The sequence below is a fragment of the Bombus bifarius genome, unplaced genomic scaffold (assembly GCF_011952205.1).
Source record: "Bombus bifarius isolate JDL3187 unplaced genomic scaffold, Bbif_JDL3187 scf7180000008030, whole genome shotgun sequence".
Lineage (NCBI taxonomy): Eukaryota > Metazoa > Arthropoda > Insecta > Hymenoptera > Apidae > Bombus > Bombus bifarius.
This window is the reverse complement of record NW_022884401.1, coordinates 680,712-694,273: the sequence shown is the minus strand read 5'-3', so window position 1 is coordinate 694,273 and position 13,562 is coordinate 680,712. Positions and strand designations below refer to the sequence as shown.

The window sequence follows — 13,562 nt, the reverse complement described above, 5'->3', positions numbered from 1 at the left end:
TATTTCGCGCAAAACGAGAAAAATCGTTAATCACCTCCGTGAAAAAGAAAAATCTCTTCGATCCGCGACGACGTCGTTGGATTTGCTTGGTCCTATGCCGGTGGAGGAACGCGATTTCTCGCCGGTGAAAACGCAAACGAAACGTAACCACTTTCCTGAGATATCTACGGTTCCGGATCGTGAAGTAATCTTACCAGTTGTGCGTCTGCCGCGTTAACTAAGCGTCGTGGGACTCGTAACGAGGAGTCGCGCGGACTCCTTCATTGCGAAATAATCTCTGGGCTCGTGGAACCGGGGCGCGTCCGTTTCTCGTTTCGAATCTGTTGGTCGTTCCACGCTGTTGCGCGCGTCTGTTCGCCACGGTCGCCTACTATTTTACATAATTCGCCACGTACGAACGGCTAGAAACGGGTTTCGCCGATCTTTTTCGTTATCGATGATAGCGCGTAATCGATAGAAGAAGGCGGATGGATGACGGTGAAACGGAAGTGGCATCGTCCTTCTCGCGCGCTAAACGTTATGCGTGCCGCTACCATCGAAATTAATAGACCGCCATTACTTGAGCTAGTGAATCGAGTAAGTATTAGGTTCGTTCGTATCTAGTACAAGAGCCTGTCTTGCGAACGAAAAGAATAGATACTCGGGTGATGCACCATTTACCACGTGGAACGCATTTCAATGACGGCGGATTTCGATGACGTTAGAAGACGAGGGTCGCGTCGGTGCTTCCTCGTTAGCTGCTCCACCCTGAATTCGTGGACAACAAGGGCAACCGGAAGCCATCCGTTTACGTTATTGCTTATGATTGGAACGTTGGCATTTTAAGAGGCAATGAGAAACGAAGCGTGAAACGTTTCAGCGACTCGCCGTATCTTCCCTATTACGTTCTAGTTTCGTAACGCGCGTTTCGTGCTGCTTTGCAGCATACGGGGCGTGCAATTTGTATACCGTGAGACGAGCGCGTGTCTCGTATATCCTCGCGCGGGTCGCGATAGAAGCCGCCCAGTCTCCTCTCGGCTTTTCGCTCGTCCGGCAAACGGAGATTTTTTGACTCGCTGCCAAACGTACGAATAAAATAGCGGGTTCGTAACTCGTTATCTCTGGGATATACAGCCGCGCCAAGTCTTACCCTTGGACCGTGGACTCGCGAGAAAGAGAGAGAGAAAAAAAGATCGTGCGATGGGGCATCGAGGGGAAAAAGGGAACACAGTTAGGACGATCGAATGGGGAAAAATCGGCGATTCTTGGAGGAAGCGGTGGTTTCGTGGAGTGTGCGCGCGAGTAACGGAGTGGAGAGTTTGACGGGGCGTGACTTTCATCGAACCGACGATACCCGATCCCGGCGAAATACCGCAGGCTCCTCGTCTCCTCGATTTTCGAATATTTGGCCGCGGGCCAAGTCCTTCTCATCGGTCGAGCAGCATCCCCAGTCACGACATCGGATACGTATTAATGGACAAACCTCATCAGCGGTCTGTTAAAGACGCGTTTAACGATGCCCGGACCCGACATCGGCTCCCGTCTTCTCGCAGCCTGCCTTTGCAGCTCATAAATCCTTGCGACAACGAAGCCGGCTACGCGTACCTCGGGACACCGCCGGTAATTGCCTCGGTACGAGCCGACACGTTATCACGCGCTTTTTATTACCTTCTTCTACTCTTTCCATCTCGTATTTCGGCCATCGTACGTCTCCCATCTTATATTCGCTCCGCCAACCTTCTTTTCGCTGATTCGTCCAGTTCTACTTAATTTTTTCCGATCGCGTTACCGGACGTTCAAACGAAATTTAAGCGACCCGCTTTACGAACGGACGATTCGCGTTCGGAGAATTCTTGGTCGGTCGGTGATCGCCGAGTACCTGGCGACGCTGCTCCGAGAAAAGGCAGATTAGTATCGCGCTTTATCGATTTCGTGTCACGATAAACTGCTTTCTGTCGTCGGTGGAAGCCATACTCGCGTGCCTTCTGCCAATCTCTGTACGCTGGAACGTTCCTTGCGGTTCACGGTCGACGCTATCGCGCCGGAAAAATCGATCGATCGGATCGACGGGCCTGGAGATCGGAAGGCCGTGTCGTCGTCGTCGTCGTAGACGAACGTCGGAGAGCCGTGCGTGGCAAGGCGATCGCCGACTCGGCGGAGGCGTTACCGAGGGAAATGGAGAGAGGCGAGGTCGATATTCGAGGAATCCCTCCGACGAGCTAGCTCCTTATACCTGCTCGTGCATTATCTTCCGTTAACTGCGGCGCATACCGTTATCCATTCCTCGCGTTTGCAACCACCAGCTGTACCGGTCGAGCTGGAATTCGCGTAGGTCTCGATCTGCCACGATCGAGAGACGCGAGCGCGCGTCGTCCACCTTTACTCTTACTTTCGCCCAACGACCGGCCGTTTATCGCCGATCGACTAGCAGATGGTGACACCGATTTTTCACGCGACGCAAATTCCTATCTTTGCATCGGCGTTTGGCAATCTTCCATCGCGTGTCTCTCTCTCTTGCTTGCAGAACATGGAATGAGAGAATCGAGTTTCCTTCAGGGATGAACTCCTGACGAGAGAGCAACGCCTGCCACCATGATGGAACCACCAGTTACGAGCAAGGTCCTGCGGGCTCCTAACCTGAAGAGAGGTCAGGAAAACGTCAGGATTCAGGACAGGGTGAGTAGAAGGAAAATTCGTTCGTCTCACTCGTGTTGGGTTGGCAACCAAATGATCGCGGATTTTGTCGTTAGGCGTGGTATTGACAAAAACCGCGATCGCTTAGTTGCCAACCCAATAGAATACGCGCATGTTGCGAACAACTTCCGGCGTTCGTCAGAGTTAGCGCGAACTAGCTTTTACTCTCTTGTCGCCTACTTTGACTTGCATCAGATCGTCCGAAAAGTGTCTTTCGTTTACAGACGCGTCTTTTACAACGATGCATCTTTATACGAAACCTAATCTGTCGAACGTTGTGATCTGTATTTTGATAGAACAAAATGGATCGTACGTAATTCGGTGAAACGGAAAATGTGCGTCCATTATTTCCTTATGAAACGAAAGAAACTTTTCGGACGACCTACTAACATCTTCTCCAGGTAACCCTGCAAAGACGATCGCCTTTTCTCTGTTCGTTTCTGCGCGAATCTACTAGCAAGCTACTCGCAACGCATTTACGAAAACGCTGCTCCGTAATCGCACGATCTGGAAAATTAGAACCGCGTTGCGTTAAAGAGGAAAGCGTGCTTTGATTAATCGGCGTATCTAACGCCTGTACAGAGCAGTAAGCGGTTAAACGAGCGATGGCTCAGTCGATGTCACCGGTTTTTGCCGCGCTTTGCACGTTCGCGCAGCTTAACAAGCTTCCCCCTGCTTCGATCGTCCGTCGGTAGCGTTAGTCGGATCTCGCGTGGCATATTTAGAAATTTGGGAAAAATTCGCCACCCTTGCAGCGCGGATTTTTATCGGAAATTCGAAAGTGCAAAAATCCATGGAACGCGTATGTCGTTCTATTTTCTACGAACGTTGTCCCGATAGCGATGCAACGCTATTTCGAACGTAAAGTTCGAGCAGCCCTCGTTCAACGTTTCATCCGTCGAGATGGAAAACGCGAACGATTGGCGCGACGAACTTGCCGCGATAGAAGCGGCTTCCACACAAAGCGGCGTGACGTACGACTGACACCGGCCAAGACAATAGTCGCAGTCCAACCGTGTGGATTTCTCGATACGCGCCGGATGCGCGTTATTATTATGCATCCCTGTCCATGCAGCAGCCCCGGATTGACGTCACCGCGATTCTCCATTTTTCGAGAGCTCGCCTCGCCTCGTCTCGGACGCGGCTGCGGCCACGCCGCGCCGGTGTGTCAAGTATGCGCGAACGTGGGCGACGCGCTGCCGTGCACAACGCGCGTTGCACTTGCAGCTCGCATTCCGTGGCCGGTCGTTCCTCGAGGCCTCGGAGTCTTCCGCGACGAGTCGCCGCTCTCTGCGGAAAATCTCAGCGCTCGTTTCCATGCCACTTTCCCTCTCGAACAAGTGGATCGGATTACACGACTCTCGAGACGCGACGCGACGCGACGCGACGCGTGCGCCTGCACACGCTGCCTTCGTTACATCAACCGTCGCGTAACACTCTGCTATTTTGTTGTCTCGCCACCGAGCGTCGCGTTATCGCGATCAACGTGGATGTCTTCGTCTTGCGGCTGTAGCATCGTACGAATCGAACAGAGGCTATCGGTAGTCCTCTATCGACGCGTCGAACGACAAACGGTACGACCCTGTTCGGGAAGAAAAATCTTTGGCAATGGAATTGAAAGCTCGAGGCGTCTCGAAGCGGCGTGAGTCGCTGGCTCGGCGCTCGTTCGAACAAGTGGTCGTCGATAACCGGATAATCTTCTTTACCCTGTGAACCGTGCTTCGAAGCGATTACGACGATAGGCGCCTCCTGTCACTAGAGTCGCGTACTAGAAGATGTACGAACGTTCGATCGACGTTCGCGTCGTGGTCGAAACGACCGAACTTTTAAACCATTTTCACGTTTGTTCTTAACTTTGGAAGTTAAACTTACTGCTGTAGAGAGAGCGATCGATGGTTTGAAGAAAAAGCGTGTCCGTTCGTTCGCTCGGCTGTTTAACGCGATCTTTCGACGTTTGCTCTGCGACTCAGCGAAACCGATCGTCGACGTTTCCAGATCGCAGAATGTTTAGATTATCGACGCTCGGTTCGCCGCGAACGCCGATGACTGACGCGGTTTCCACGTTTCATCGTCCACGTTTCTTTCACTTCGCCCGCTTTGTCCCTTTTTCCGACCAGTCGAACTTTCGCCGATCGCGCAGATTGCATTTGCGATTTTTCCGTTAAAAGGGACGTGTAGATTTCTCTTTGAAATTTCAACTTCGAAGCTTTGCTCGCGAACGAAAAACGTCGTACGCCCGCGCGAGCTCCGAAATCGCGATTGTATGTAAACGAACGCGTGGGTGGGCGGCGGAGAATCGGTTCTACGCTCTGCCCTCGCCAGTTTTTCGCAGCGACAGCGCTGCTTCGTCGCTGCCGCCTGTCCCAGCGATCGAGCTTAAAATTTTAATTGCTCGCGTTTGGCAGAGACCTTCGGAATCTTCAATCGGTTTTCTCCGACGATTTTGCAAATATCGGGATTTCGTCGTTGCCATTGACTTCCAAATGATCGCGGTCCAGAAGTGCGAATCTGGTCTTGAATTCGAAACTCGTTTCCGTCTGACCAAGACCTCGACAAATTCGTCGGGGATGCAGTCGCGAAACAGGTGTATGCCGTTCGCAGCTGGTGCGGATCGTTGACCTAGTCGACACACTTTACCCGGCGAACCGCCTGCTTTTACTTTTTCTTCGAAGGACCAATGTCGTCCGTTTCGTCATTCGTAAATCCGTGTGCCCCTCCACTAATCGTCAACAACTCGGTCCACGGTTGTACCACGCGACGTAAACTTCCAAAATTTCCGATCCGGCGAATTCCGTTGAAAGTTACGTCAACTTTGGCGTCGAAGAAATTTCAAACGTAATTCCCCATCGATTCTTCTCCCTCTTCTTCTCTCGAAACACCGATCAGACAGGTGTGACAGGTGGAAAGTCACATGCCCGTGGCTGGATGCGATTTCCTGTTTCGTCTAACGGTGCGACACAACGCCGGTTCTTCCTCTGCGTTCTCAGCGACCGATCTTTTCATTTACACGCCGACTTTGAATCGATCGATCCGATATCTCTGAAATTCCAAAGAATTTTCTCCGTTTCCTCTCGCTCTTTCGACTTTCGTCGACGATGCGCCAGCTAAAAGAATACAGGAATTAATATACGAGGTGAAGATGAAACGCGCGTTCTGCGACCTGGGTGTCTAACGCTTTGACCGCCACGTTGGTCGTATATGACCCACCACCGTTTCTCCTGCCACGCCACGGTGGTCATTGTCGATGACTCCAACTTCTTACAATTGTAAAAATTGAACGAAAAATCGACAGTTAGGGAATTTTGAATGTAACCGATAAATAGAAGATACTTTGAAGTAAAAGTTGCCCCATTGAGCAATTAAACATTTTTACTAGAAAATCGATAAAAAAAATGAGGACAAATCTTGCACTGTGTTAACACTAGAATTACCACACCAGTCAAATTGACCGGGTTTACAATTTATTTTAAAATTCCTACTTCGTGTTATATTTTGCATCTAAGGGTGCACCGTGTTAAAACAGTGTGGCTTCCTGAGCGAAACATGTGGTCTCGTGCCAACGACCTGGGAAAACCTTTTACACTTTATTACATCGGATGTTAATGTCCAATAAGGGACACACCTTTGTCTGCCATCACAGCCCTTTCGCCACCATTTTCATCCTCTCGCGTGTCACGGGCTTTTATCACTCGCTTGTAGTCGGCTTTTAATAAAATTGCTTCTTATCACGCGACCAGCTCCTCCTCCTTTCTTTGCTTTTTACCTACGGACTTTACTTTTCGGACGTTACCCGAACGCTTATAATTCTCGATTCCAAGCAAAAGCGAATTCGTGTACTACGCGAATGGTTAAAAGTGGCACGGTCGAACTTGCACGAACCGGGACAAAGCGAGCTGGAACATTTCCGAGCGAGAAATGCGACCAAGCGATCTTCTTTAATCGTACCGTTTCAGGTTTTTGCTCTTCGCGTTTAGCAAACAAAACAGTTTACGGCAACCTGGGTTCTTCGTCAACGTCCGGCTTTTTATTACGAAGCGCGTAAAAGGAAGAAACGTGGTCGACTGCGCAAGAATCCCGGCGAACTGCCATTACGTTCTCTTTTTTTTTTTTTTTGCCGAGTCTTAATCAACGAGCTTTCGCGTCGCATTAACACGTGGCATTGGTCGTTAAAGCGTGCCATTAGATAATTCGCGCCGGCCGTTCGATCGTTTCGATAGAAGCTTCCATTGGGAAAGGGGAGAAACGTATCGAGCGAATTTCGACCGATAGCGAATCTCCGAGGAATGAATTTCTCATGGCGGAAGCGGAAGGGACGTTGCCTCCGCACGACGGATACGGAGATCAGCGTTTGAATTAATTATTCGGTCGTTCCATTCTAGTCGCGCGAGTTCCATCCTCGATTTGCACGAGTTCGTCCCCTTTCGCGTTTCAAGTTCGTTGCCCGGCCGAATACGCGTTCACGCGAACGAAAATAGATGGCCGATTCTTCCGTTCTCCGTAAAAGAAATAGCGTAACGTATCGAGATTTTTATCTTCGAATAACTTCGTTCCGAAAGCTAAGAGACCGCGTTCGGTCGCTTCCTTTCCAACGACGAGACGCGCGATTCCCTTGCAAAACGTCGACCGTATGACGCGCGCTAATACGACGTTCTCGTGTCGCCGATTAATAACGTACGTCGATCGACCGTCGATTCTCTGGCGGCTTACCGAGTTCCTATGTAAATTTCGACGAACGTACGAAGTACACGGTTTTGGCGGTTCATCGAATCGACGAGCAGCTCGATTACATCATCGGGCTAAATAACTCGACGTCGTTTCTCTGCGATTACGTGTGTGCATATGCGTATTTGCGTTGCTCCATGTCCGACTGTTCGCCGATTGAATTTATCAACGATACCGGCAACTCCCACATTTCCCTACGACCTCGATGGAGCTTGGTCCGAATTACTTGGCGCAACTTTCCTAAAGTAGCGTTTATTCCGTCGATCGTATAACAGGTACTTGCGAAGTTAAATTGCAACGGTGGTTCCCGTTTGGCTTTCTCTTCCACTTCCGAAAGAAGTTTTCCACTTCTCTTTTCCATTGCTGAAACTTTACTTAAATGGTTCTCGAGTAACAAACCACGTCCGTTTCACGCGTACAAGCTATGGCCGGGTAACGCATATCCAGTAGCACACAGCATGCGATTCCCTGTGGAAGAATAAGAGGCGAACACGGCAATGATATTTTCTCTACGCTTCGTTTTCGAGTAAATCGAGTTTCGAAGATTTATCAAGTATGCTGGAACGTGGCTACACGTGCCACGTATATCGAACGTATAGGATACGTTTGCACGATACCACTGGGACTACCACACCAGTCGAATTCGCTGGTTTTACAATTTTATTTTACAATTCCTACTTCGTGTTATATTTTTCCCCGCAATGATGTAATGACTTTCGCAACGATAACTGAAAGACTAATATAATGAATTTTATTTTCTTCTTTATGTATTCAAGCTGAAAATAATTTTATATCGAGGTTACTTATATCAATACCAGTCAAAATGACTGACACCTTTCAAAGTGTAAAAGGACCCTGCAATCTGTTTATCGAACCCTAATTAACCAGTTTCCTCGTTTTCTACGACTTCCCACACGGTTTTCAAACTTTTACCGAGTATCGTTCGATATGACGATATCAGTTATCAGGAAAATTCCTAGATGCCAACACTAAAAACACCACAGCAGTCAAAATGACTGGCTCTACAATTTTATAAACGTGTCAACCCTCGTTTAGGGATCCCAGATGGATTAATGATACCAAGAATCTGCTACGTAACATGGAATTGCTTCTGTAAGAAAGTAATAAGTCGATAAATATACAAATATTCTTTTATTAGGTGCTTTTTAAAGACCAGTGATTTTCACTGGTTTTGGTAGAAATAGCTTCGTGTTTTGTCTATCGGTAGTCGTAGCGATAACGCGCGCTGTGGCTGTGTCCCGTGTAGTCGAAAGTAAACGCTACGCGACCAGCTCGTGGCGCACGTAGCCGCCTACTTTCGGCGCCAGAAATCCAGAAATTGCAGATTCGCTTTCGTCCGGCGGGAGAAGATTTTTCGGGCATACATATTCAGCGTTCCGGTTTTCGTTCGCGATCCGCTGGTTGCATAGACCGTTTCAATCTAAAGCCGCGATCTCGCTTTCGGAGTTTTACTTTCTTCCTTTGAATCGATAGCCTACAATTGCACGGCAATAACCAGGCCAAATTCGAGTTACGCGGTCGGTCAATTTCAGCCGACGTTTCCACGCCGCGATTTTAGTCCGCGACTCGTCAACGCCGGTTCAATACCGATCGAACTTTCCCTTTCGATGCTTGGTCGCGTTACAAAACGCCAGACGCGGAGGTGGAGGTGCGAGAGCAGAATTACGCTTCGCAGCCGACTGTGGGAGGCCGAAAATCGTTTCACTAACGTGGGTGGAAATTTCGTATTCGCCGTCCTTAACGAGCGAGGACAGACGAGCCAAGTGCCCACGTAGGATCCTAGAGTAAACACGATTTCAGAAACACGATTTCGTTACGTGGACCGTCTCGAAAGCCTGAAAGGACGCGAGAAAGCACGTTTCTTCGGTGTGGTTCCTCACGCGCGAGAATGGTTGACCGAAGATCGTCGCATGTCGCGATGAAACATCGTCGTTGAATTGCAAGCAGCAAGGACGAAGAAGAAGAAGAAAGCACGATCGAGTAGCGAAGCTCTTCGTCGAGGATTGTCGTCTAGGCGCGAATTTCAAGACGCACGAAACACGCAACTCGATCTTTGACTCTGCTCATCTTGTGGAAGCGTCCTCGTCGGTTTTCGCATCGGTCGACTATCGGAAACGACCATGTACGTCGAAATAGGAGAAAAATGTGGCGAGAGGAAAGTAGGGAGAGAGAGAGGAGGGAGGGAAAATCGAACGGACATCGTCGGGTAAAGGCTTGGCAAGTGGCAGATATACGTTACAGTCGCGGTCTCGGGGTGGGGTTACGATCGTCGGTCGGAGCGGTAGCCTGGAGAACACCTCAGTTCGGAGTCGGACGTCCTCCGTCGCTCTTCTTCCTCCTGCTTTTCCTTCCATCTCCGGTCGCCCCGTTCGTTTTCCTCTTTCTCTGTGCGACCGGCTCGTTAGCGGTCACGCGATCGCCGCTGCGAGCAATTACCAGCGATTATAAATCGACTCGTTGCGCAACTAACCCGGTCCTCTGAAACGCACGTCGCGTTCGATTTTTCGTTCGGCCGGTGTTTTCCTCTGTTCGATGCGACCAGTGATCGTGGAAGTCTGGCGCAGGCCAGTGTCGTGAATTCGTGAAACGATTTTGGCCAGTGAGAAGGTCGCTGAAACCGAAGAAGGTGGTGATGCTCGAGCGGAAGGAAACGGCTCTCCCGACACCTCTAGCATCGAAGATGCTTTGAGCGACGTTCGTGCTGTTTACGGCGACGCTGCGAGTCTCGGAAGCACGCCAGTGCGTCGACACGTCTCGGTTAATTTACACGCGTGCGAAGCACCGCGCCGACGCTTCAAGCTACGATCGTTCGCCGTGTCTGGCAAACGCACGCGATCTACACGCTGATAAACGTACAGACGAACATAGAGGGAGTAGCAAATTGAATGGGAGGAAGATGGAATGAGATTTAAGATGCGTGCGCTGGCAAGCCACCGGAGGATCGTTGCCCGAACCTCTCGATCCGAAACGAAGGTCAAAGTCGCGTCGTAGCGACGATTCGCGGCGAAACGAGAGAAACGACTTCGCGTGCCACTTCGCCAGCAAGGATACGGATAATTTTGATGTTCCATCGCGGTGCCGCGACTCGACGGGGAAAGCCAGGCTCGTCGAGGAAAACGGCGAGATGAGAAACCGGGGACACGCGGTGACCGAGAAACACGACACGCGAACACACCCTGCACGGACCCGTGGAGGAAAATTGCACGGGAGAAATGGCTCTGATAGCTCCGAGGAACAGCTCGCCCGTGGTACGGGACAAGGAGAGCATACCAGCCTACGACGTACGTATGCACGCACTCGCGATTATCTTCTTTTAACGCCTGCCGATCTCCTGCTACGTCTGCTCGGTGTTCTGCGATCGTTCGTTCTTTCCCGGTGCCTTGCGTCCTTCTCGGACGTCGAGGAGCTCGTCGCGTTGTTCGACAGACGCGCGAGGACAGCGTATGCGCATAACGATAATTTCCTCGTCATTCCAGCGATCGTTCATCGAGTAAAGTTTACTCGAATGTCGACGATTCCGCCGTAATTGCACTTCCGTGGTAGATGCCGTTAGTCGGATGGATGTCGCGTGGAAGGATAAATACGGGACGAATAGAACGATAGTTTGGGAAATTTTGGAGAAGCAGCTGCGATGTAACTCGCAGCAGAAGTCGAAAGATCAGAAAATTCATCGCGGCGATGTTATCGATTCGCTGAAATATCAACGACCGTGATATTGAAAAATAATACGGTTGCAACACGGTGTTGCGATCTCGTTATATCACGAACGCGTATCGAAATAGCCGCATTTTCACGTGGAAACATCGCGGCATTACGTAAACGCGTTAACTTCCGATATCGTTCCGGCCTCGTGTCCATTCATACGTCTGAAAGAACGCGCTTTCCTCGCGTTAACCGACTCTCGGAGGAAACGATTCGCTTTGCTTTCCTCGCGGACGTTGTCTAGTCTGTGTCAGCTGGCGGTCGTAACGTATAGTCGACGGTGGAAAGTGTATCGTCGATTAGCGAAATCGAATCGCGGTTAACGCTCTGCAAGCAATTAATCGATCTTTTTCTCCTTCCATAATTCGTATATATTTACATACTTGGCGCCACGCGTTATTACCTTATTTCGTCCAACGTGAATGGAGTTATTACGCGGTCGTTGATCTCCGATGTACGTTTTCGTATTACGTTTCGATAAATTACCGTTGCTTCTACCTCGATGTCGTAATGTTGGCGGAACAGTCCGGCTGGCTGGATGCAAAACTGACTTGGTCGACGAGTTTGTTCAAGAAGAGTGTCGAAAGTACCATAATATCGTCGTTAAATCTTATTTCCGTGATTCGACTCGTCGCATCTCGGATTCTTTTACCGCAAGCCGGTTCTTCCTTTTCGAGATATCGACGAGTTACCGAATCCGGCGAGAATTACCGGCGACAACTTGCAGTCGCCCGAAATATCGAAGCAAGTAAAACGAAAATAAACGCCCGCCACTGTGCAGAAAGATGAGTTCGTTTTACGACGTTGCAGTTTACTACCGCGCAATAATCCACGGGTTTAATTATTCCGCGAGATTGATAAGAAAAGACCGGTTTCGAAGCGTAAAGCCGAACCGTGTACCTGCGCGTGCGTTGCCTTCTGCGTTAACTGCTACATTGTTACCGCGAACAATCGCGTTACAGCGCTCGCTCGAGCAACGCGATTTCGTTTGTACGCGGATGTTTTTTTTTCCACAAATTTTCGTTATATAATTTTCTTTGTCACGGCGAATAAAAAGGACGAGGCGAAGTTAACCGCACGAGCTACAGTTAGTCGACGGTTTGAATTCCACGCTGCTGCTCGATGCGCGCACGACACAGTGATTTCACAGAGACAGTTCGCATCGAATCGTCTTCTAGCGAAGAATCTAACGAGTGAATATAACAAGCGTATATTCTGAATAGAAAATGTTACGATGCACGTGCACTGGAAAAATATAAATGCGTGTACGTATGCATATGTACGAGTACGTTCTTCAGTTTCTGTGGGAGAAAGGGGGCTTCGCAATTACGCCGATTTCACTGAACGCGGTCAGTCGGTATCCTTAGGGATATCCTCAGGTTACTAATATATCGTCAATATTTCAATCGTCGGTACGATATCGTCCACATTTATCGACAGACCGCATTTTCGTTGAGAAAGTATTGGCGATATTATTGATAGACCTCGTTGCAAGAAATTCTCGATTTTGAACAGCCATATTTTACCGCTTTTGTCCCCTAACTTTAATCGACCCACCGTCGAACCATCGAGTTGTTTCGTTCGAAGACCGATGGCAAAAGTTTCGCCGTAAAAGCTGGCGAGGAAAATCGTCGCCGCGATAAACGTTGCCCTCTGTGCACGCCGAAGCGATATTGCCGTTTGATCTAACGTTAAAAGCGCGCCCGTTGAAAAGCCTGGCGATAGCGCGTTAATAACAGCCAAGCTTCGATGATTCGCATTCATTCGCACGCGGTGAAAAATACCAAATCGCGCCAACCGATTCACCGATGCGATCGTTGCTTCCACCTTGGGAAAACAGAGCCATTCACGCGTCTCTCCCGCGGCCAGTTTATCGAAACCGAATTGAAATCGACGTGGAATAAGTACAAAGCCGCGTCGGTTCGTTGCACATCGGTGTTCGCGTCGATTCGTCGATCGATCGTTCAACGTCGGATCTCTTTTCGCGATTTCCTTGCAACTTTCGAGCGCGAATCGCGAGTCTAACTCTGCACATGATTTTCACCCGACCGGTAGAGAGCAGGCAGCCAGCCCGTCAAAAATGCACGGAAAGGCAGCGCGTGGCACACTTTCCGCGATAGTCCTTTTCCCCGGCATGCGAGAACGCTGCATCAGACTCGGCAACCACCTGCCTTCTTTCTACTCGCAGTTTATCTTCGGTACCGTTGCCACGCACCAGCATCGTTTCCAACTTTATCTCTGTCCTAGCTCGCCCGGTGCTACCGACCAATCGAGCGTTGCTCGGCCCGACGAATTACGCTTTTAATATGCCACCGCTTGCAAATCGAAAGAAGATACGCGACGTAACTCCTGTTTCTTCTCTTTTTTCTTTTTTTTGTTTGATCTTAACAATTTACCGACCGCTAGCGGTTCGACAGCATCGACAGCGTCCGACCGCCAGCTCA

The 13,562-nt window shown here is 49.8% G+C and overlaps 1 protein-coding gene across 9 annotated transcripts in view; it reads left to right on the top strand.

The window, feature by feature from the left end:
• LOC117207417 (mitogen-activated protein kinase-binding protein 1) overlaps positions 1 to 13,562 on the top strand; it is a 79,129-nt gene that overhangs the window by 26,779 nt on the left and 38,788 nt on the right. For 5 of the 9 annotated variants that reach the window (XM_033447622.1, XM_033447624.1, XM_033447621.1 and 2 more), the window contains exon 2: positions 2,504 to 2,655. In XM_033447622.1, coding sequence (XP_033303513.1) covers positions 2,572 to 2,655 — 84 coding nt within the window. In that variant the 5' untranslated portion in view covers positions 2,504 to 2,571. Of the gene's footprint in view, positions 1 to 2,502; positions 2,656 to 10,009; positions 10,698 to 13,562 lie in introns of those variants that run through there. The other 4 variants (XM_033447628.1, XM_033447625.1, XM_033447619.1 and 1 more) reach the window with 3 other exon arrangements.